This window comes from Talpa europaea (genome assembly GCF_964194135.1).
Source record: "Talpa europaea genome assembly, chromosome: 7".
Taxonomy (NCBI): domain Eukaryota; kingdom Metazoa; phylum Chordata; class Mammalia; order Eulipotyphla; family Talpidae; genus Talpa; species Talpa europaea.
The window spans coordinates 133663011-133681997 of NC_140074.1; the positions used below are offsets into that span (position 1 = coordinate 133663011).

Genomic DNA, 18987 nt, shown 5'->3' on the forward strand with positions numbered 1-18987 from the left:
AGGAGCATAGGGTCTCTGGTGAATTCTGGGCTGTGGGGCTGAGGGGAGGTGGCTGAGGGGAGGCAGCCGAGGGCTCCCGGCCCAGGTGGGGGGGGCCCAGGGCCCAGGGGGGACACTCTCACCAAGGTTTCACCGGCAGAGGAGACTGAGTATCGCAAACAGACCCTGCCTAGCCCCTCACCCTGGCCGTGCGGCCTGGGGCAGAACTGAGGCTTCAGAGACCCTCTCACTCCCTGATCTCTGCCCTCAGCTGGCCCGTCCCCTCCAGGGAGGCCTCTGCATCCTTCTGGCTCCAGAGACTGGGCATGGCCGCAGTGGGGCTGGGGCGGGAGAGGTTTGGGCTCTTCCGCACACCACAGCGGGCACCCCCGAGGGCCTGGAGGTGCCTGCCTTGTGCTGGCTGAGGGCAGGCCCCCTCCAAGCCAGGGTCAGGCTGGATGAAGGCCAGGTTGGGGGAGGGAGGCAAGCCTGGGGGGCCTGGCAGGAGGAGTAGGGGGCTCCCTGTGGGCCACGGGCCTGGGGAGCTGGGACGCCTGAGGGGGCCAGCAGGGTGTCCCCTGAGGCTGGAGGAGGCAGCGGGCACTGGGCAGGGCGGCAAATGCCCGGGGTGCCGTCTTTTCCCCAGACAGCTCTCAGACATGGATGTGTTCCAGAAGCTAGAGAAGATTGGAGAGGGCACCTATGGGGTGGTGTATAAGGCCAAGAACAAGGAGACAGGGCAGCTCGTGGCCCTCAAGAAGATCAGGCTGGATCTGTGAGTGCTGGGACGGTCCGGTCTTCCCCGGGAGACCCGCAGCCCAGAGCTTTCCCTCATCTCAGGGTTTCATATGCAGCTCTGGGCTCTAGGGCGACCACAAAGTGTAGCCCTTGCCTGGCCTCACCCCACTGGGCTTCGCCCCGGGTCTCCAGGAGAGATAAGTGGGTGTGTGGCTGAGGGAGCTCCCAGTCAGAAGCACCCTTCATGGTTCCTGCCTCCTGGGCTGTACCCTCCTCTCCTGCAGGGAGACCGAGGGGGTCCCGAGCACCGCCATCAGGGAGATCTCCCTGCTCAAAGAGCTTAAGCACCCCAACATTGTCAGGTGAGCGGGGGGAGGAAGCGGGAGCGGCCTTGCTCCAGCATGGCGGGAGCTGCCTCCTGACAGCGTCCCCTGCCCAGGCTGCTGGACGTGATGCACAATGAGAAGAAGCTTTACCTGGTGTTTGAGTTCCTCAGCCAGGACCTCAAGAAGTACATGGACTCCACCCCGGCCTCTGAACTGCCCCTGCACCTGGTCAAGGTACCAAGGGGACCGGCCGGCTCCCCGCCCCCCCAGCCCACTGCTGCTCAGCCGGCTGCTTCTCTCACTCTTCCAGAGCTACCTCTTCCAGCTGCTGCAGGGGGTGAATTTCTGCCACTCCCATCGGGTCATCCACCGAGACCTGAAGCCCCAGAATCTGCTCATCAATGAGCAGGGGGCCATCAAGCTGGCTGACTTTGGACTGGCTCGAGCTTTTGGGGTGCCTCTGCGCACCTACACCCACGAGGTACCTCGGGACAAAGGGGAGCGCAGAGACGGCCTCCACGCGCTCAGCCACCCTGAAGGAGGCCGCTTTCTCACCCCAACAGGTGATGACACTCTGGTATCGTGCCCCAGAGATCCTCTTGGGCAGCAAGTTCTACTCAACAGCCGTGGACGTCTGGAGTATCGGCTGCATCTTTGCAGAGATGGTAGAGAGAGGGACAAACATGGCCACGGGGAGGCCACGGTGGTGCGGGTGGGGCTCCAATTCTCCCGTGAACGTGGATTTAAGCGTGTTGGGCGCTGGCGGAAGCACTGCAGGGCCCTGATGCCCGCAGGGGCCTGGATTCCTAGCGCGGCCTGGTGCTGACTCTGTATGGCCAGGGAGTGGCCCTCATACCTGCTCCCGCCCCGCTAGGTGACCCGCCGGGCCCTGTTTCCTGGGGACTCTGAGATCGACCAGCTCTTTCGTATCTTCCGCACCTTGGGGACCCCCAGTGAAGCCGTGTGGCCAGGCATCTCCCAACTGCCTGACTACAAGGGCAGCTTCCCCAAGTGGGTCAGGAGGGGGCTGGAGGACATCGTGCCCAGCCTGGAGGCGCAGGGCAAAGACCTGCTGGTGGTAGGTACCGGCATGAGCGGGGGAGGCGAGAAAGGCCTCCTGGCTGCAGCCGCTGTGTCCCCCCCCCGCCCTGAGTGACCCCTGTGTCAGCCAGCCTCTTATGTAACCCCGGCTCGCTGCGTCCCAGCCGATCCACTGCTGACCCGTGTACACAGCTGGCTGCCCTGTGATGTTGATCGTTCAACCCACAGACTTCTGGGTCGGTCCAACGTTCACGTCTCTCTTCTAAATAGCTCGGCGGCGATGCTGACCTTTTTTTTTTTGTCCCCAGCTGCCTTGAGTCTTTAGTAATTTTCCAAAATTGCCTCATCTGAGCCTTTGCCCCATCCAAGCAGCTCGCTCCCCCAGGCGGGCCCAGCCCTCCTCCTGCTTCTCTGTTCCCCACAGCGCCTTCCGCATGGCTGCCATGAGGCATCTCCAGACAGGCCGTTCCCTGCTGACTGGGCTGCACCAAGGGTCTCCTCGTCCTCCTGTTGCGCTGTCTTGGCACACTGACCCCTACGCCTGAATGCCAGCACAGAGCCTGCCAGTCTTGCCCACAAAGACTCGGGGCCATGGCACTGGCTGTGACGGGCAGGGGTCAGAGCCAGGCCCGCAGGGTTGGACTTCAGGCCGGTGTCTGCTGACCAGTGCTGGCAGCAGACGCCCACGAACGGTCTCCACCCCCGCTGCTCCAAGGCGGCACGTCCTGGCTAGGTTTGGGGCTTCTGCGTTCCTGCACCACCCCCACATTTGCTCCCTGGGCAAGTTTGGCCCCCCACTTCCTGATACGCAGAGAGAAATCTGTCTCAACTGAAAATGGGCTGGGCCGGACACTCAGTAAGAATGGGGACAGGCAGACTTGGCCTCTCTGAAGGCGACTGGGGGTGACTCAGGGCTGGACTAGAAGGGATTCTTGGTCCCCAGATTCTAGGAGTAGCCAGAACTAGCTCTCCGGCAGCCAGGAGGCTGTGCTCGGGCTGCGGCCTGCAGCTGGGACCTGGCACCAGTAGTTCCTCGCCCCACTGCCAGGCCGCATCGTCTCCTCCTCCCTTCACAGCAGCTGCTGCAGTACGACCCCAGCCGGCGCATCTCCGCCAAGACAGCCCTCGCCCACCCCTACTTCTCATCCACCGAGACCTCCCAGGCCGCCCGCCCGTGTGTGCTGGAGCATTTCAGCAGCTGAGAAGGTGGAACCCACCGCCTCAGTCTCCCTCCAGCTGCTGCCCGGCGGCCGCCCCCCCAGTGACCCAGGCGAGAGAACCCACCTGGGGAGAGAGCAGCGCGCGGAGGAGTTTGGCATCAGCCGTCAGAGGCCGAGTTTGGGTCAGTCCTGCCAGCAGCTTAGGAAGTTCCTGTGTTGTTTGTTGAGTTCGCCGGGGCCCTTTCAGCGTGGGGCACCGAGGGCCCTGCATGGGGGGGTGTGATAGAGGCCCCGGGCAGGACAGGGACGCCTGCCCCGCCAACAAGGCGCTTCCAGTGCCTCACCTGCCTCGCCCTCAGCGGCGCGGACCCCGGGGCAAGGGTGCCCCCTGCTGGTCCTTTTGGGTTTAAAATTCTGGGGAACGGCTCCAGAGCTCTGTCTGCCGCCCCCACCCGCTCACGCTGGTTTGCCCCTGGCTTTAAGAACAGGAAATAAAAGTGAATTTATTTCTGACCTTTCTGATGTGCTTCTGCTCACGGGGGCCCAGGGACTTGGTCACAGATGGCTGGAGAAGTGGGGACAGAGATGGGGGGCAGACGGAGCTGTTCCCAGGCTGTCCGTGACCCGCCTCTGGATCCCGCGGCACCCCTCCCAGAGCCGAGGAGCTGCCGCCCTCTAGAAGCACCCAAGCACCCCATTCCCGCTTGGCGCCTCCGCTCCCCGCCTGGGAAGCACCCAGACCACGCAGACAAAACCAATCCTACATTCTCGAATGTGAAGACTTGGTTTATTGGGAACACCGGGGCGGAGGGGCAGGGAGGGCAGCTGCCCGCGGCTCTGGGCATGGACTGGGCACCAAAGTCAGGGCAGCCGCCCAACACCATGAATGTGTGAGTGACAGAACAGCCCTCGGCCAAGGGAAGTCCACGCCCGGCGACGAGGCTGCCCCGGGTCCGGGCGCCCCTCAGCGCAGGCAGCGGGGCAGGGCGGGGGAGGCCACGCGGTAGTAGTGGTAGCCCTCCAGTGCCGCGGGCAGCAGCAGCAGGCCGCTCAGGGGGTCTTTCCGGCAGCGCCCCATGGCCTCCCTGTAGCTCAGCCTCTCCTTGGAGATGGGGTCTGTCAGATCCTTCTCGTAGCCAGACTCGTCCTGCAGGAGCTGCGCCAGCTCCTCGCTGATCATCCCGGACAGCACGGCCTGCGGCACGGGGATGCGGCCCGTCCTCTTGGGGTCGATGAGCCCCCCGGTCAGGTGCTGCACCTGCAGGTGCGGGAGCACGCTGTCCCGCGGCATCCAGCCCTTCTGCACGGCCTCGCCCACAGACAGCCGCTTCCTGCTCACCGGGTCCTCGATGCCGGTGAAGGCCTTCTGGGCGTTGAGCAGCCGCTGCGTGCAGGTGCCCTCGATCAGGCCCCGCTCCAGGGCCTTGTGCACCGAGTAGCGCTCCCGGCTCAGCAGGTCCACGATGCCACCGGTGGCCGCCTGCGCCTCCAGCAGCTTCTGCCCGGTGATGGGGTCCAGCATGTTCTTGGCCATGGCCGTCTTGATGCTGCACTTGTTGTCCGTGGTCGTGTCGTACACGCCGGCGATGGGGAAGCTGTCGTCGCTGAGCCCCGGGCAGATGCTGGGAGAGAAGAAACAGGCGCTCTGGGGGCCCGGGGAGGGCAGCGGGGACTTGGAGATGATGGAGCCGATGGACAGCGAGGCGCAGGGCTTGGTCTCCCCGGCCACGAGCAGGGCGAACTCGGAGACGGGGAGGCGGCCCTCCTTGTAGAGGTGGTACTCCTCCTTGGAGATGCGCCGGCAGCGCAGCGCCGCCTCGATGGAGTACTGCTTCCCGCTCTTGCGGTCCAGCAGCACCGACTCCTCCCCGCAGGGCCCCGAGGTGGTCACCTCCTCCCAGTCGCACTCCAGCTCCTGCAGCTGCAGATACTGGCCGCGGTCGATGACGCCCCTCTTGTAGGCCTCGTACGGGGACATGTCCTTGCCCGTCTCGGGTTCCAGGATGCAGATCTTGGTGGAAAGGTTGGTCTCCCGTGTCTGGGTCTCCTGGTTGACCTCCTCCCGGCTCACCCTGCTGTGCAGGTCCCGGAGGGCCCGCTCCTTCTCGTAGATCTGGTCCTTCTCGTGGAGGATGGCCGCCTCCAGCTGCGAGAGCTCCTGGCCCCGCTGGGCCGCCTTCTGCCGCTCGCTCTCCGTCTTCTGGCTGCGCAGCTTGGACTCCTCCTGCAGGTGCAGCACCTTCTGCTGCTTCTGCCGCTCCAGATCCCGCAGCTCCTGCTGCAGCTGCCGGTGCTCCTGGCTGGCCTGGTTCCGGGCCTTCTGGAGCTCGGCCTCCTCCCGGGCCCAGGTCCTCCCCAGAGCCTCCGCCCTTTCAATCCGCTCCCGCAGGCGCCTCACCTCTTCCTCCCGGCCCTGCCGGGCCGCGCGCTCCCTGTTCAGCATCTCCCACACCCGGGACCGCTCGCCCTCCAGCACCCGGTCCTTCTCTACCCTGATCACCTCCTTGTAGATGGTCTTCTCCTGCGATTTGGTTTTCTGGAGGACATCGATCTGGACCTGCAGGCTCTTACACTCCCGGTGCAGCTCGGTCACCCGGGCCTTCTCCTGGTCCAGGTCCCGCCGCAGGGCCCCCGTGGACTTCTCCAGATCCGGGTCCTTCTCCAGCTTGACCACCTCCTCCATGATGATTTTCTCCTGCACTGCTGGGGGCCGCTTCTCCAGCTCCTGGATGCGCAGGGTCAGCTGCCGCAGCTCCTTCTCCACGGCCAGCTTCTTGCTGCGGTCCTCCTGGAAGCTGAGCAGGCCCTCCTGCTCCTCCACGCCAGCCTGCAGCTGCTGCACCTCCCGCTCCAGCTGCCGCCGCCGGCCCACCTCCTCGTCCAGGCTCTGGCTCAGCCGGCTGTGGTCCTCTCGGAGCTTGGGGTCCTTCTGCGTGACCACCACCTCCTGCACCACCACCTTCTCCTCGGGCCGCCTTCGCTCCAGCAGCAGGTACTTGTTCTGCAGCTCGTAGGCCAAGTCCTCGGCAGCCCGCCGCTGCTGCGTGGCCTCCCGCACCTCCTGGCGCAGCCGCTCGGCCTCCCTCTCCAGCACCGGGTCCTTCTCGTGGCGCACCACCTCCTTGTTCACCGTCTTGGTCTCCACCTTGGCGCGCTCCCGCTGCCACTCGTCGCGCTCGCCCTGCAGCCGGATGAGCTGCTCCTGCGCCCGCCCACTGCTGTTGACCAGCTCGTTGAGCTGAGCCTTTAGCCGGTCGATCTCCCGCAGCACCTCTGGGCTCCTCTCATGCCTCACCACCTCCTGCGTCACCTCCTTGTACTCCACCTCGGGCTTCTGGGCCCGCAGCACAGCCAGGTCGGCCAGCAGCCTCTCCACCTGCTTCTCCACGCCGCTCCTCTTGCTGGCCGTCTCCTGCAGCGCGGCCCGGAGCCGGGCGGTCTCGCGCTCGGTCTCCGGGTCCACCTGGAAGATCTCGTGGACGCGCTCCTGCACCTCCACGCGGGGCTTCTGCTTCCCCAGCGCGCTGTACTCGCCCTGCAGCTCCCGCAGCTCCCGGGCCAGTGTCACATTCTCACTCCTCGCCTCCTCCAGGAGTTTCCGCAGCCTGGACGCCTCCTGGAGAAGGCCCGGGTCCTGCTCCACCTGCTTCACCTCCTTCACGATCACCTTGGGCTCCACAGCGCTGATGGCCTGCTCCAGGGCCTCTGTGCGGGCGCGCAGCTTGGCCACGGCCTCCTCCGCCGCCTTCCTCCGCGCCGTGTCCTCCTCCAGCTGCAGCCTCAGCGCCTGGGCTGCCTTGACCATCTCCAGGTCCTTCTCCACCTTGACTACTTCCTTCACCACCACCTTCTCCTTCACATTGGCCTCCTTCTGCTCAAGGGCCAGCAGCTCCTTCCTGAGCTCCTCCAGCTGGGCCACAACGGCCGCATCCTGCCCCCGGAGCTGCTGGATCTCACTGCCGAGCTGGGCTGCCTGGCTGTCCAGGCTGGGGTCCCTCTCAATTTGAGTGACCTCCTTGGTGAGCAGGTGAGGCTGCATGGCCTTCCTTTTGCCCTCCAGCTGGATGACCTTCTGGGCGGCTGCCTCCAGGTCGGCCTGCAGGCCCGAGCGCTTCTTGCCTTCGTCCTCCACCTGGGCCCTCGCCCTGCACAGGCTGCTCTCCAGCTGGGGGTCCCGGTAGAACTCCACCACCTCCTTCTCCTCCAGCCTCTCCAAAGGCCGCTGGGTCCTCAGCTGCAGCAGTTGGCTCCGCTGCGTCTCCAGCTCCTGCTGTACCTGGGCCACGCGCCTCCGCTCCTCCTCCAACTGGGCCTTCAGGGCCTCTGGCTGCTTCCCCGTGTGCCTCATGCTCTCAGCCCCCTGCTGTGCGCCCTGGGCCACCTCGATGTCCTCGCTGAGCTCCCTCTGCAGAGGGAGAGGAAGCAAGGCAGAGCACAGGATGAAGGGGAGGACGGGATGAGTACCCCAAGATCAGAACCCCTCCCTGCTCCCCGAGACTTCCCCTGGAACTCAGGCGGTGGAGTGGGAGCGGAGGTGCTCGGAGGTAGGATTTAGAGAGGCCCATCAATGACTACTGTGTCGGGTGCAAGGCCGCGTGCAGGTTGAGTGTGCCCCGGAGTGTGCGAACAAGACAGACCCTCCCTTCCAAGCCTCTCCCCTATTCCCTTCCATCCAGAGCCCCAGAAATGGGTGCCTGCCTCTCTGGGGGGTGCTGGAGTATGGAGAAAGCAGGTAAGCCCTCTGCCGGTCACTGAGAGTTGTGGGGAAATTCTGACTCCTGGCATCCCAGGGGTGGAGCCCCAGGCGGCCTCTTGCCCATAGTGACAGGGTCCTGAGGCTGAAGACTTTGTCGGAAGCCCCTGTCTCTACTTCCAAAGGCAACACTGACCCCACTGAGGGAGATCTAGGGCCTAACTCTGAGACAGACACCAGCCTGTAAGCTGCTGGGGAGGGCCGGGGAGGAAGGCTGCCAGGCCTGCGGCTGTGGGTCTCGGCCGGCCAGGCGGCCTCACGTGGGGGTGGAGGGCTCTGTCTCATACCTTCTCCAGCACCTTTCTGGCAAACTCCAGCTGGTGCAGCTGCTCCCGCTGAGCCGCCGCAGCCTCTGTGAAGGCCTTCGTCAGGCTGTTCTCCTGGGGAGGTCAACAGGAGGGAGAGTGTGGGTCAGGCCCCGAGAAGTGCGGCGGGGCCACCAAGCCCGCTGGTCCGATCTCACCTGTGCCTGGATGCTTTCCTGCAGGGGAACCGCGCGGGGCCTCTTGGGGGCCGGCCCTGCCTGGGTGGGCTCCAGGGAGCAGCGGTAGGTGTCAGCCTGCAGCTCATAGTCCTGAGCAGGGGAGAGGACACAGGCTGCCGGTCAGTGTGTAGTGGGGGGGGGCACTGGTGAGGGCAGGCGGATAGAGGGACAGCTGAAGCCAAACTGCTGACCTGGAGAGCCGCCTGCAGGTCCTGGGAGAGGCGAGAAGCCGCTGCCCTCTCCAGCTCTCGGCCCTGGATCTCCTGCAGCAGCCTCTGCCAGGAGGAAGTGAGAGTCAGGGGCGTGGGAATCTGCCTTTTCCTGGCGCCTGCTCTCGGGGTTCCTTCCTTCTCCCAGCAGTCCCTGTCTTCTGCCCGGTGTCCTCAGAATCACGTTACCGTGACTCTGATCGTGATAGTCACTGCACCGTGTGTCCTGTGCTGGAAGCACCAAAGGTCCCGCCCCAGGGGTTCTGATGGAGCAGGGCTGGGCCGCATGTATGAGAGTTGCTGGGTGCTGCTCTGCCGCTGGTCCAGCACCACCCCCTGAGAGGGTGCTGCGGCACAACAGCTCCTAACCAGAGCTGCCCCCAATGCCCGCGGGCATGAGGACCCAAGGCCTCTGTGGGCTGAGCTGTGCAGCTCTCACTCTGGCCGCTAGGGGGCCCCACACTTGCAGCTGCCCTCCGGGGAGGGGGCCAGGGAGCAGAGGCAGATGGAGGCCCAACACTGACCGGGGGCCTGACCTGCCCCCAGGCCACCTGCAGTGCCAGCCCCTCACCTTCTGTGCCTGCAGCTTGTAGGCGACCTGGCTGGGCCCGTCGCCGGGCCGCATCTTGTTGCGGGGCAGGTGTTCCAGCCAGGAGCTCAGGTTGTCCCTGCAGTTCTTGAACTGCTGGTGGGTTAGAGTGGCGTCCTGCACGGTCTTCTCCCTGCAGGGGGACGAGACCGGAGCAGAGGTGAGAGCCACCCTCTGGGGATAGCGCAGGGCCCTGAGGGACCCTGTTGGAGCTGAGCATTCAGAGATGGTGCAGACCCAGACCCCCGGGCAGTGCTGTCATGAGAGAGGAGGAAGCTGAGTCCAGACAGGTGGTCACCAGCTCAAGGCCACGCCGCTGGCCAGTCACCCCTGCACTCCGGGGGCACACCAGTCACCCCCCCACAGGCCCAGCCACTCACCGCAACTCCAGCTGGTCCCCCACGGCGTGGTAGCGGTCAGTGAGGGCCCGCACCCGGCGCTGCTGGTGCGGCAGGTCCTGGCAAAACTCGTGGAAATGATTCTGCAGCGCCCCGCATGCGTGCTCGGTGGCCTTCAGCTCTCGGTGCAGCCCCAGCACGCAGCCCTGCTGCTCCAGCAGCTCCCTCCGCTGGTGCTGGGACGAGGGGACACGGCATGATGCACCCCCAAACATTTGTACAGGCTCAGCCCACCCCCACCCTGGCAGGTGGCCTGGTCCCTCACCTGCAGCTCCCCAACCCTCTCCTGCAGGGCGCCCGGGGCAGCAGGGATGGGGGGCTCCTTCGCCAGGGTGGACTCGAAGCCTCGGATGACCTTGTCAGCATCTCGGATCTGTCGCTCCAGACCCAGGGCAGCCTTGGCTCTGCCAGGAGGAGACTGAGGATCAGAGACCCCTGGGCCACACCTGGGCCACCACCCCCATCCTGGAGGGCACGCCGGAGCACTCACTTCTCCCCATAGAGGCTGCAGAGAGCCTGCACGTCGCTGTGCTTGTTCTTGACATCGTTGAGGGCCACTGGCAGCTGCAGGGCGGCGGGGCCCACGGGCCTGGCTGACAGGAACTCCTCGCACTCCCGCTGGGCGGCCTCCTTCTCTGCTCCCAGGCGCTGCAGCCGCTGGGCCAGGTCCTGGGCCGGGCGGGGTGGGATCAGGGTCTCTGGTCTGAGTGCACCCCGCCCTCCTGAGGTCCACCCTACTCTGCCCCAGAGGCCGGGTAGATCCTCCAGTGAGGCCAGGGACCTGGGGACAGCCTGGCCCCGGGGCTCCTGTGTGCATGACCTCGGGCAGTCCAGCCTCCGACCCTCGGTGGCCTCTTCTACAGAATGACAGGGTGGGCCAGTGAAGCAAGGCCCTGGGTGTCAGCGGAGCCGGGCCGTCACCCCCTGTGGCTTCCTGTCACAGCCCTGGTGGTTCACAAAACCCGAGGTCCTTGCCCTGTCGCTCCAGGGCAGGCGGCACCGCCCCAGCTCTGTCCACGTGGGGTTACTGTGTTTGTCCTCTGATCACTCACTCCCCACTCCCTACGCTCCCTGCTCTGCGCCCCGCCCCGCCCGCCACTGCCCACCCGCCCGGCTAACTGGGCTTCCGCGGGACCCCAGTACCCTTTATGGGGCAGATGCTCTGACTTCAACCTGGACCTTTCGTGACATCAAGGACCAATTTGGGGACTTTGAGGATCCGAGAGAGACCGTGACCTGGGGCAGCCCAGGGGACAGCTTGGGCTACACGTGACTTAAGGTGGGGTACAGAGGCCCAGCCCCGCCCGGCTCCAGCACGTGGGCCAGCGCAGGCCTCCGCCGGCCTGCTCTCCCCTCCTGCTTCCCCCCACCCACAGGGGTCGGGCCCACGAGACTCCCTAATAACTGCCCTGCGGCCTCATCGCCATCTCAAGGTCAGCCTCCCAGGGCCCAACCTGCGGGTGGAACCCCGGACATTCATCCTCCTTCTGGACACCCCCCCACAGGCCCAGCTACAGGAGCAGCTGGGCAGGGTCCCACCAGAATGGCAAGGTAGCGCCAGAATGTGGACGACATGGCTCAAGTGTCTGAAAACCAACCTCGAACAATACATTTGAGTAGACGCCGGTTTGGAAGGACATACCCCCTGGAGTCCCCCACCCGGGTGTGGGGAAGGGGTGGCCTCCGCTATTACCGCGCAGAGAAGGCCTTCTTCTGGGGTCATGTTGGTCAGGCTGGAACCCCTGTGGGCGGGTTCCTCATCTCTCACCCCTCCCCAGCCTGCCCAGCCCACCCAGGCAGGAGGAATCACCCCAAGATGCTCCAGGTCCTCCTGGGGACCCTCACCAGGACACCCCCCAGGTTCGGGGCACAGGGTCATGACTTTGGACCCTGCCCGAGCTGACTCCTCCTGGAGTCACCACGTTTCTCCTTCAGGACAACCAGAGGAGCTGGCTATTATTTTATCTGTTTTGGGGGATGGGGACCCCAAGATTCAAAGAGGTTAACCTGATGTCCAAGGCCACACAGCTGGTCAGCAGAGCTCCCCTGCCCAGGCCCTTCTGCCACCTGCTCCCTGTGGTGGCCCGTTGGCTTCCTTCGTCCCCCGCGCTCCTCCCCGGTTCACCCACCTTGTGGCTTTGCATGCGGCCCTCCAGGTCCTCCACAGGTGTGGAGCGGCTCAGGGGGGCCCGCGCCCAGCCCAGCACTTGCTTCTCCAGCTGTCCCAGGTCCCCGTGCAGCCCGGTCATCTGTGTCAAGAGCTGCTGGGCCTGTGGGTCGGCTGGGGCTGAGCCAGTGGCACCTGGGGGCGAGGGGGCCGTGAAGGTCCAGGGCCTACTCAGGTCAGAGGGACGGGCCACCCAGGAGCTTGCCAGCCCAGGAGGAGGTCCCTGAGCAGTTGGACCCCCCCATTCAGGGCCACCCCTGCCCTTGGGCTGCCCCCAGGACTCTCCTTCCTCAGTATCCACACCCCCACTCCCTGGCCAGTCCCATGTACCCTGCTGACCCGGCCGCGGGGGCTCCGCTGCGCTGGACTTCAGGCGACTCCGGGCGGCGGCCAACTTCTGCTTCAGGGCCTGCAGCTCCGAGGTCAGCCTGGAGGGAGCGGGGAATCAGAGAAGCGAGCCCCTCCCTCCTTCCCTGCACCGGCTGGGCACCGCCAAGGCCAACGAGCGGGCAGGGGTCTGCGGGCAGGGAACGGCGGCAACCCCGGGGCCTGGTCTGGGCCCGCAGCCTCGTGCCGCTCCTGGTGTCCCCGCTCACTTGGAGGCCCTGGCCAGGGCTTCGGGGTCCGGAGCCGGGATGCAGAAGCAGGCAGCCGGGGCGCGCTTGCTCTCCCCGCCAGGGCGCTGCACCGCCCAGGTGTGCGGGTCAGTGTTGTCCAGCAGCAGGTACCTCTCCCCCCGCAGCAGCTGCACCTGGGGGCCGGTGGGGCGCGTGAAGGCCGAGACGGGGCAGGGGCTGGAGACAGGGCAGGTGCGGACAGGACCCGGGGCAGGAGCTGGGGCTAGTGGTGCTGGATAAGGCCTGGGCAGAGCAGGGCTGGGGCAGGTGTGTGGGCCGGGGGCCCAGGCGTGGGGGGCTGGGAGTGGGGCGGGGCCCGGGTGGGGGCGGCGGGTGAGTCCCTACTTCTCCCGAGTCCCAGTCACAGATGCTGTCCACGTGCAGAGCCTTCTGCGGCGGGTTCCTGCGCTGGGGCAGAGGCGCCACCTCCCGGCTCCGCCGCTGCAGGTCCCCAACGGTCCTCTCGGCCACAGCCAGCTGCTTCTCCTCTGCCTGCGGGGAGCCCAGGCCGTGGGGGCTCCGGTCAGGCCCACCCCGTCCCACCCCACAGGGGCCCGGGGTCTGGCGTCTGCAAGGGCAGGCTCCAAGTCGGCACGGTCAAGGAACGCCTCCCCGGGGGCCGGGATCCTGGGGTCTGCCGCCCCGGAGCGGGAGCTGGAGGGGCCTCAGAGTCAGCTCTCTCAGCGCGCGTGAGGAAACTGAGGCCCAGAGAAAAGGACTTGCTGGTAACAGACCACCCCACCCCCGCCACTGGAGAGGACCCCCCTCTGCTCCCAGGCCTGGGCCCAGACCGTCAAGGCCCGGGAGGGGGGTGCAGGTGGCGGGAGGGGCCCTCACCTCCAGCCGACACAGCAGCTCTGTGAGGGTGCCCGGGGCGCCCCCGGGGGCAGGGCTGTACTGGGTGTTGAGGCTGGCATTGAGCTTCGCCAGGGTCTGACTGACCGCGTCGGCCTCCTCCTGGAACTGCAGCGGGCGGGCGGTCAAGGGCGGGGGGCCGAGGACAGGCCCCTGGCCCGCGATCCTGCCGCCCAGCTGGGTGCGCGCTGGGGCCCTTTCTCCCGGGGCAGCGGGACCCGCTCACGGGCGTCTCTGCCAAGGGCTCTTTGGTTTACAGAACTGAATTTCTTTGAGAGCCATAAGCCCCTCGCTCGTGCTGCCTGCGCGGAAAGCGCCGTCTCCTGGGACCCTGGGAGGCCACCCAGGCGCCCGGCGGACTCTCCTCCCAGCCCAGAGCCAGAGCGGAAGCTGGGGTGCGCGTCCCGGAAACCCCCGGGGTCGGGGCCGCTGACGGGGCCCTGCAGCCGGGCGCGGTGAAGGCATGGACACACGGGCGTGCCCTGCAGCCGGCGAGAGAAAGGAAGGAGAAACTCCTCGGTTTCTCTCAAGGCGCGGGGACACCTCGGGTGGGCACCCCCTGCTGTGGATGGCATCGGGTCTCTGTGGTGTCTCTGAGCCTGGGCGGGGCCCTGGGCCGCCCCCGTGCCGCGCCCGCCCCGCTGGCACGCGCCTCACCCTGCGGTAGTCCTCCACGTGCTGCAGCTGGCTCTCCTGGCAGATGCACAGGTTCAGGAAGTTCTGCCACTCCATCTTCAGGGCCTCCTGGTGGGCCTGGGGGCAGCGGGCAGCTCTGGGTCCTGCCCTGCCCTGGCCCGCCCGCTCCAACCTGGGCCCTGTCTCCCTCTTCCCAGCCTCCCTGGGGCCCCCCAACGGAGGGAGTGGGGTTCCCTGGTAGCACGTGGGCCTTGGCACCTGGATGGGCCCCACGGCCGGGTGCCCCAGCTCCACCATGCGCGCCCCGTCGTCCTCCAGCTGGTTCACGCACTGCTCCTGGCTCAGCAGCTCGTGCTGTTTGAAGTGCTGGGGGTGAGGGTGAGACGGGTGAGATGCAGGAGACGGGGGTGAGCACGCCCTTCCCCGGCACCCCGCCCCCTGCGCCCCGCCAACCTCGTACTCCCGCCGCACGCCCGCGGGGTCCGCCATGAGGTCGCTCCAGTCCTGCTGCAGGATGCGCCGCTGCTGCTGGGCCAAGGCGCTGAGCTGGCGCGTGCAGCCCTGCAGGTGCGTGTACAGGCTGCCCAGGCTCTGCCCGCGCCACGAGGCCGCCTTCTGCGCTCGGCCGGAGAGAAGGGGCCGTGAGAAGGGCTTCCGGGCGCTGCCCAGTGGGTGCAGGCCCCAGGCCGCCCGTCCCCTCCACGGCCCCCCCGGCTGCCGTCCTCTGCTCCCTGCTCACCAGCAGGTCCCGGTATTGGCTCCGGATGGTGGTCGCGTCCTGTCTCGCCGGGGGGAGAAAACGCAGGCCCAGTGAGCGGGGAGGCGCGGGGGAGCCCTGACCCACCCCCCGGGCTGGCTGTGTCCTCCCGACCCTGGAGGACAGGGCTGGGCTCACCCACCGGGCCCACGAGGCTCCGCAGCTGCTGCCCGTAGGCCTCGATCTCCTTCTGCAGGATGTTGTGCTCCGCGATCTGCTGCTCCAGCTCCGCCATGCCCGGCCCGTACTGGCCCTCGCAGACCTGCTTCTGCAGAAGAGCCGGGCTCAGCGCTGCGGCCGCCGTGCCCGCCACCCCCCTCCTAAGGAGCAGGCTTGGTCACGTGCGCAGGGTGGGCAGGCCGGCGAGCAGCCTGGGTGAACGTGCCCTGACCAGGCAGCTCGCCCGGGAGAGGGGCCCTTGGCCAGTGCCGTGGTGTCACCAACGACTGCCCCTGTGCCACCGGCCCCTGCACTGGGCCTCAGCTCTGAAAGTCTCCCTGCTCGGCCTCCTCACTCGCCTGGCCTAGCAGCTGCCTGGACGCCAGCAGGCTCCACGCCCCGAGCCCGCTCTGCTCTGTCCCTGCACGGCACCTCTTCTGCTGTGGCATCAGAGCCCAGTGCTCCCCCGATGCTCAGAATACCTCTGCCCACCTGCCCAGGTAACCTCACTTTCCTCTCCAGCCTTCCTCTGTGCAGGAGCCTCTGTTCCTTCTTGCTAGAAGGTCCACTACTTCACCCGACCCCACAGGGCCCTCCTCCTCTGAGCCTCTTCACTTGCCTCCTCTAGCAGGAAGCCTTCCCTGACTGCACCATCTGCGCGCTCCCTGCCCAGATCCCCCACTGCCCACAGGTCCGAGCCCTGTCGGGGCCGATGATGCGCAGCTCTGTGCCCTGCGTGACTTCAACCCGCTCGAGGGGCTTCCGATATTGGGGGTGGCTCCTGACCTGTTTCTGCTCCAACACCCGTGCCCAGTCGACCCGGGGCCCCATGTCGGGCGGCAGCACCATCCTCTCGTACAGGGCGCGATACTCGGCGCACTCCTGGGTCACCCGCTCGTGCAGCTGCTTGATGCTGCGGGACAGCCACAGCGGCCGGTCAGGGACGGCCCGGGGCTGCCCCGACGCCAGCGCCCCTCCCCCAGCTCAGCTTCCCGCTTACTCCTTCTCTATCTCCTCGGCCTGCGGGTGCTTGAGCCGCCGGGCCTTGTCCACATCCAGGAAAAGGTCCTTCAGCAGCACCTCGGCCTCCTTCAGGTTGCGGCCGGCCTCCTGCCGGTGCTGCAGGGCCTGGTTCTGCTCGCTGCGTGCGCGGTCCTGTGGGTCAGGGCGGCGTCCTCACTGCCCAGCACGGCCACCCGACCCCACCCGAGGCCTGGCTGCGCTGTCCACCTCGGTGCCCACACCAGCGGAGGGCCAGACCCAGGGTGTATGCGGGGCGGGCCCAAGGACACCGGGGAGGCCCGGGACCCTGAACCCTGAACCCTCAGGTGGGAGTCCCCCGGGGCCGGCCGCTCCCTCCAAGAGCCTGGAGGGCAGCCGGGGAAGGGCTAGGCCGGTTGGCCTCATCTTCACCATCACAGAGTGGCTGGCGCTGGTGCCCCTGCCACCTGCTCCTCAGGCCTTACCTGCTGCAGCCTCTTCTGGGTCTCCAGGATGTCCCTCTCCACCTGGTCGGCGCTGGCCTGCATGCGGGAGATGAGCAGGGCCAGCTCCTGGGTGGCGGCCCTGGGGGTGGCGGGGACAGCGGGCGGCGGGGTTGTGAAGGGCCCTCTGTTCCGCCCGGGCGGGGCTGACCCACCCAGAGGGGTCCCCACCCCTCTGCCCGCCCCGACTGCCAGGCGCACTGCTCTGGAAGGAGGCGCCCCAGACTGGGAACCTCTGTGGTTTCTGCAGGGGAATCCCAGGCCACAAGTGGCGCTGCCCCCCACTTGTGGGTCCCCAGCGACCTCCCTGTCCTGGCAGTGAGTTCCTGGCCTGGCCCAACAACCTGCTGTGCCCTCGGGCGGGCGGGCGGGTGGCCCCGGGGCAGTGAGTCACACTCAGCGGCTGCTAATCCCTGCGAGCAGCTGGGCCTTGGCAGAGGCAGCACATGTCCCCCCGCCCCAACGTCCTCCCAGCCCAGGCTCCACTCCAGCCACGCAGCGCAGCGTCAGGCCTGTTGAGAGCCCAGGTTGCGACCTGACTCCCTCCAGGTCACAGGTCAGCAGCCCGGTTCCCAAGGTCCTTTCCGCAGAACCTGCAGTGTGCACCACACAGCCTCTATAGGCACCTGCTGTGTACACTCAGCCTCTATAGGCACCTGCTGTGTGCACTCACTCAGCCTCTATAGGCACCTGCTGTGTGCACTCACTCAGCCTCTATAGGCACCTGCTGTGTGCACTCTCAGCCTCTATAGGCACCTGCTGTGTGCACTCACTCAACCTCTGTTGGCACCTGCTGTGTGCACTTGAGCCCTCTTTCCAGGGCCTAGAAGGCCAAGCAGCCCTAATACAGGTAGTGGCACAAGCTCTTCAAGCAGGGCATGCTGTGAGGTGATGGTCCTGGGGAAGCGGACAGCTTCAAAGTACGAGTCCCCAGGCAGAAGACCGCGCCAGCAAGGACGCAGTCTAGAGGAATTCTGTGGCCTGACAGCCAGGGTTTGATCCTTCTCCCTCTCTAGTGCCCTGTGGCCTTGGGCGAGTGACTTAACCTCTCTGTGCCTGAGGTTCCCTCTCTAGAGCGGGGCTTTAACTTATTCACAGCACACTGTTGGTGAGTTACGAGAACTAAGCGCCCTCTGAAGTGCCCCCGGGACAGAACCTGGGCAGGGTCAGCACACGTAGATGTTTGTTTTTATTCCACTAGGATGTAAGTGACAGGAAGGCAGGGACACCTCCACAGTCCTGGCACACAGTAGGTGCTCAATAACTATGTGCTCAGTGAGTGGATTGCATGAGGGAATGATGAGCCCTATTGGGGGCTGCAGTCAGAGGGGGGCCATGGCGGAGCAATCCCCCCCCCCGGGAAGCTGCCTGGGGCCAGGGTCCTGAGCCTTCAAGGACAGCTGCTCCCGTCGGGAGGGGCTCACTCCAGCCTGGACAGGGCCCAGGTGCCCAGGGGAGGACAGGTCACTCCCAACAGGTCTTAACTGCTGTCTCCCTGCCCGTCCAGAAGCACAGACTCAGTGTCTCACTCTGATCTTTATCGGGGTAATAAGCCTTTCGTCTGTCCTCCCATCTCCACCCAGGACCCCAGGTGAGCTGCTCCCACCCACGCCCCGCAGAGGGGCGGAAGGCCAGTGAGCAGGAAGAAGGCCTGTCTGCAGGGGGTGGGTGGGAGGTGACTGGGTAAACTGAGGCGGGCTCTGAGGGCACCATAGTCCCAAGGCCTCTCCCCTTGCCCCACTGTACCCCCTCCACACGCTGCACACCCACACAGTAAAGGAATCACCCCAACCCTGTAACAAACTCTCAAGGCTGAGACGAGCCGTGTGGGGCAGCTGGGCTTCGGCGGAGGGGGCAGAGTCTGCCTCCCGCACCAGGGCCCCCTCCCACTCTGTGCCCAGACTCCTGGGATCTCCCGGGCCCAAGCGGAGGCTTGAGAGCAGAGTGAGAAGCGGAGCCAGGTGCCCCGGTGTCCAGCCTCCCGGGGAGGAAGGAGCCGCTCGGGCCCTGTCCTGCGAGACGCCTGCAGTGTGGCCTCAACGGCGCCCTCGAGCCCCTGGAGGACATGGGCAGCTCCGGGCTGTTCCTGGCCTCCCGCCAGGGCTGAAGCTGGAGAATCCAGCCCCAGGCCCTTTAGCCTCAGGACACCAAACGCCAGCTCTGGCAGCTCCGGCTGCCGCCTCCAGGTGGCTGGGGTACCAAGGCCTGGTAGTACCACCCCACCCCGCCCAGCCCCCGGCCCCCACTCACCGGCTGTGCTTGCTGGGAGAGCCCTTGGGGGAGCCCTTGGCCGGGGAGCCCTTGGGGGACCCCTTCCCCTGGGAGACTTTGCTCAGCCCCTTGAACATGGTGGTGAAGCAGGTGCCGGCTTAGGCTGGCTCCGGCGCGGGCGGCGGGCGGCGGGCGGCGGGCGTGCGTCCTCGCGGGCTGCTCAGCTGGGCTCTGGCGAGGCGGGGTGGCCGGGCACCGGGAAGGCAGTTTCTGGGAGCCCCTCCCTGCAGGTGAGGCAGCTAGCGGTGGCGGCGCGCCTGCACCCACACTCACACCCGCTCCTGCACAACCAGTTTGGGAGGAAAGGGCGCAGCCCCGAGGGCGGGGCACCCAAGCCTGCCGACTCCCGGAGAAGGTCTGGACT

General features: G+C 66.6%; 2 protein-coding genes across 4 annotated transcripts; one reads left to right on the forward strand and one right to left on the reverse strand.

Moving 5' to 3' along the window:
• Window positions 1–638: 638 nt before the first annotated feature.
• CDK3 (cyclin dependent kinase 3) lies at window positions 639–3286 on the forward strand (the record flags this gene model as incomplete). The annotated part of the gene is made up of 7 exons (XM_084238083.1): window positions 639–754; window positions 1002–1079; window positions 1157–1277; window positions 1354–1524; window positions 1607–1708; window positions 1918–2121; window positions 3161–3286. 7 exons carry the CDS (start codon window positions 639–641, stop codon window positions 3284–3286), a joined length of 918 nt encoding a protein of 305 aa, XP_084094209.1.
• Window positions 3287–4101: 815 nt separating this feature from the next.
• EVPL (envoplakin) lies at window positions 4102–18700 on the reverse strand (the record flags this gene model as incomplete). 3 transcript variants are annotated; one of them, XM_084237402.1, is made up of 22 exons in its annotated part: window positions 4102–7649; window positions 8285–8377; window positions 8461–8571; window positions 8673–8756; window positions 9262–9412; window positions 9660–9853; window positions 9943–10081; window positions 10168–10346; window positions 11807–11958; window positions 12175–12272; window positions 12441–12595; window positions 12807–12953; window positions 13299–13424; window positions 13974–14069; window positions 14211–14318; window positions 14406–14567; window positions 14692–14730; window positions 14852–14977; window positions 15655–15781; window positions 15869–16023; window positions 16335–16434; window positions 18603–18700. In XM_084237402.1, 22 exons carry the CDS (start codon window positions 18698–18700, stop codon window positions 4209–4211), a joined length of 6081 nt encoding a protein of 2026 aa, XP_084093528.1. In that variant the 3' UTR covers window positions 4102–4208. The 3 variants fall into 3 exon arrangements, with proteins under 3 accessions (XP_084093528.1, XP_084093527.1, XP_084093526.1); XM_084237401.1 differs by having other exon boundaries at window positions 11807–11979; XM_084237400.1 differs by having other exon boundaries at window positions 11807–11994.
• Window positions 18701–18987: the final 287 nt, after the last annotated feature.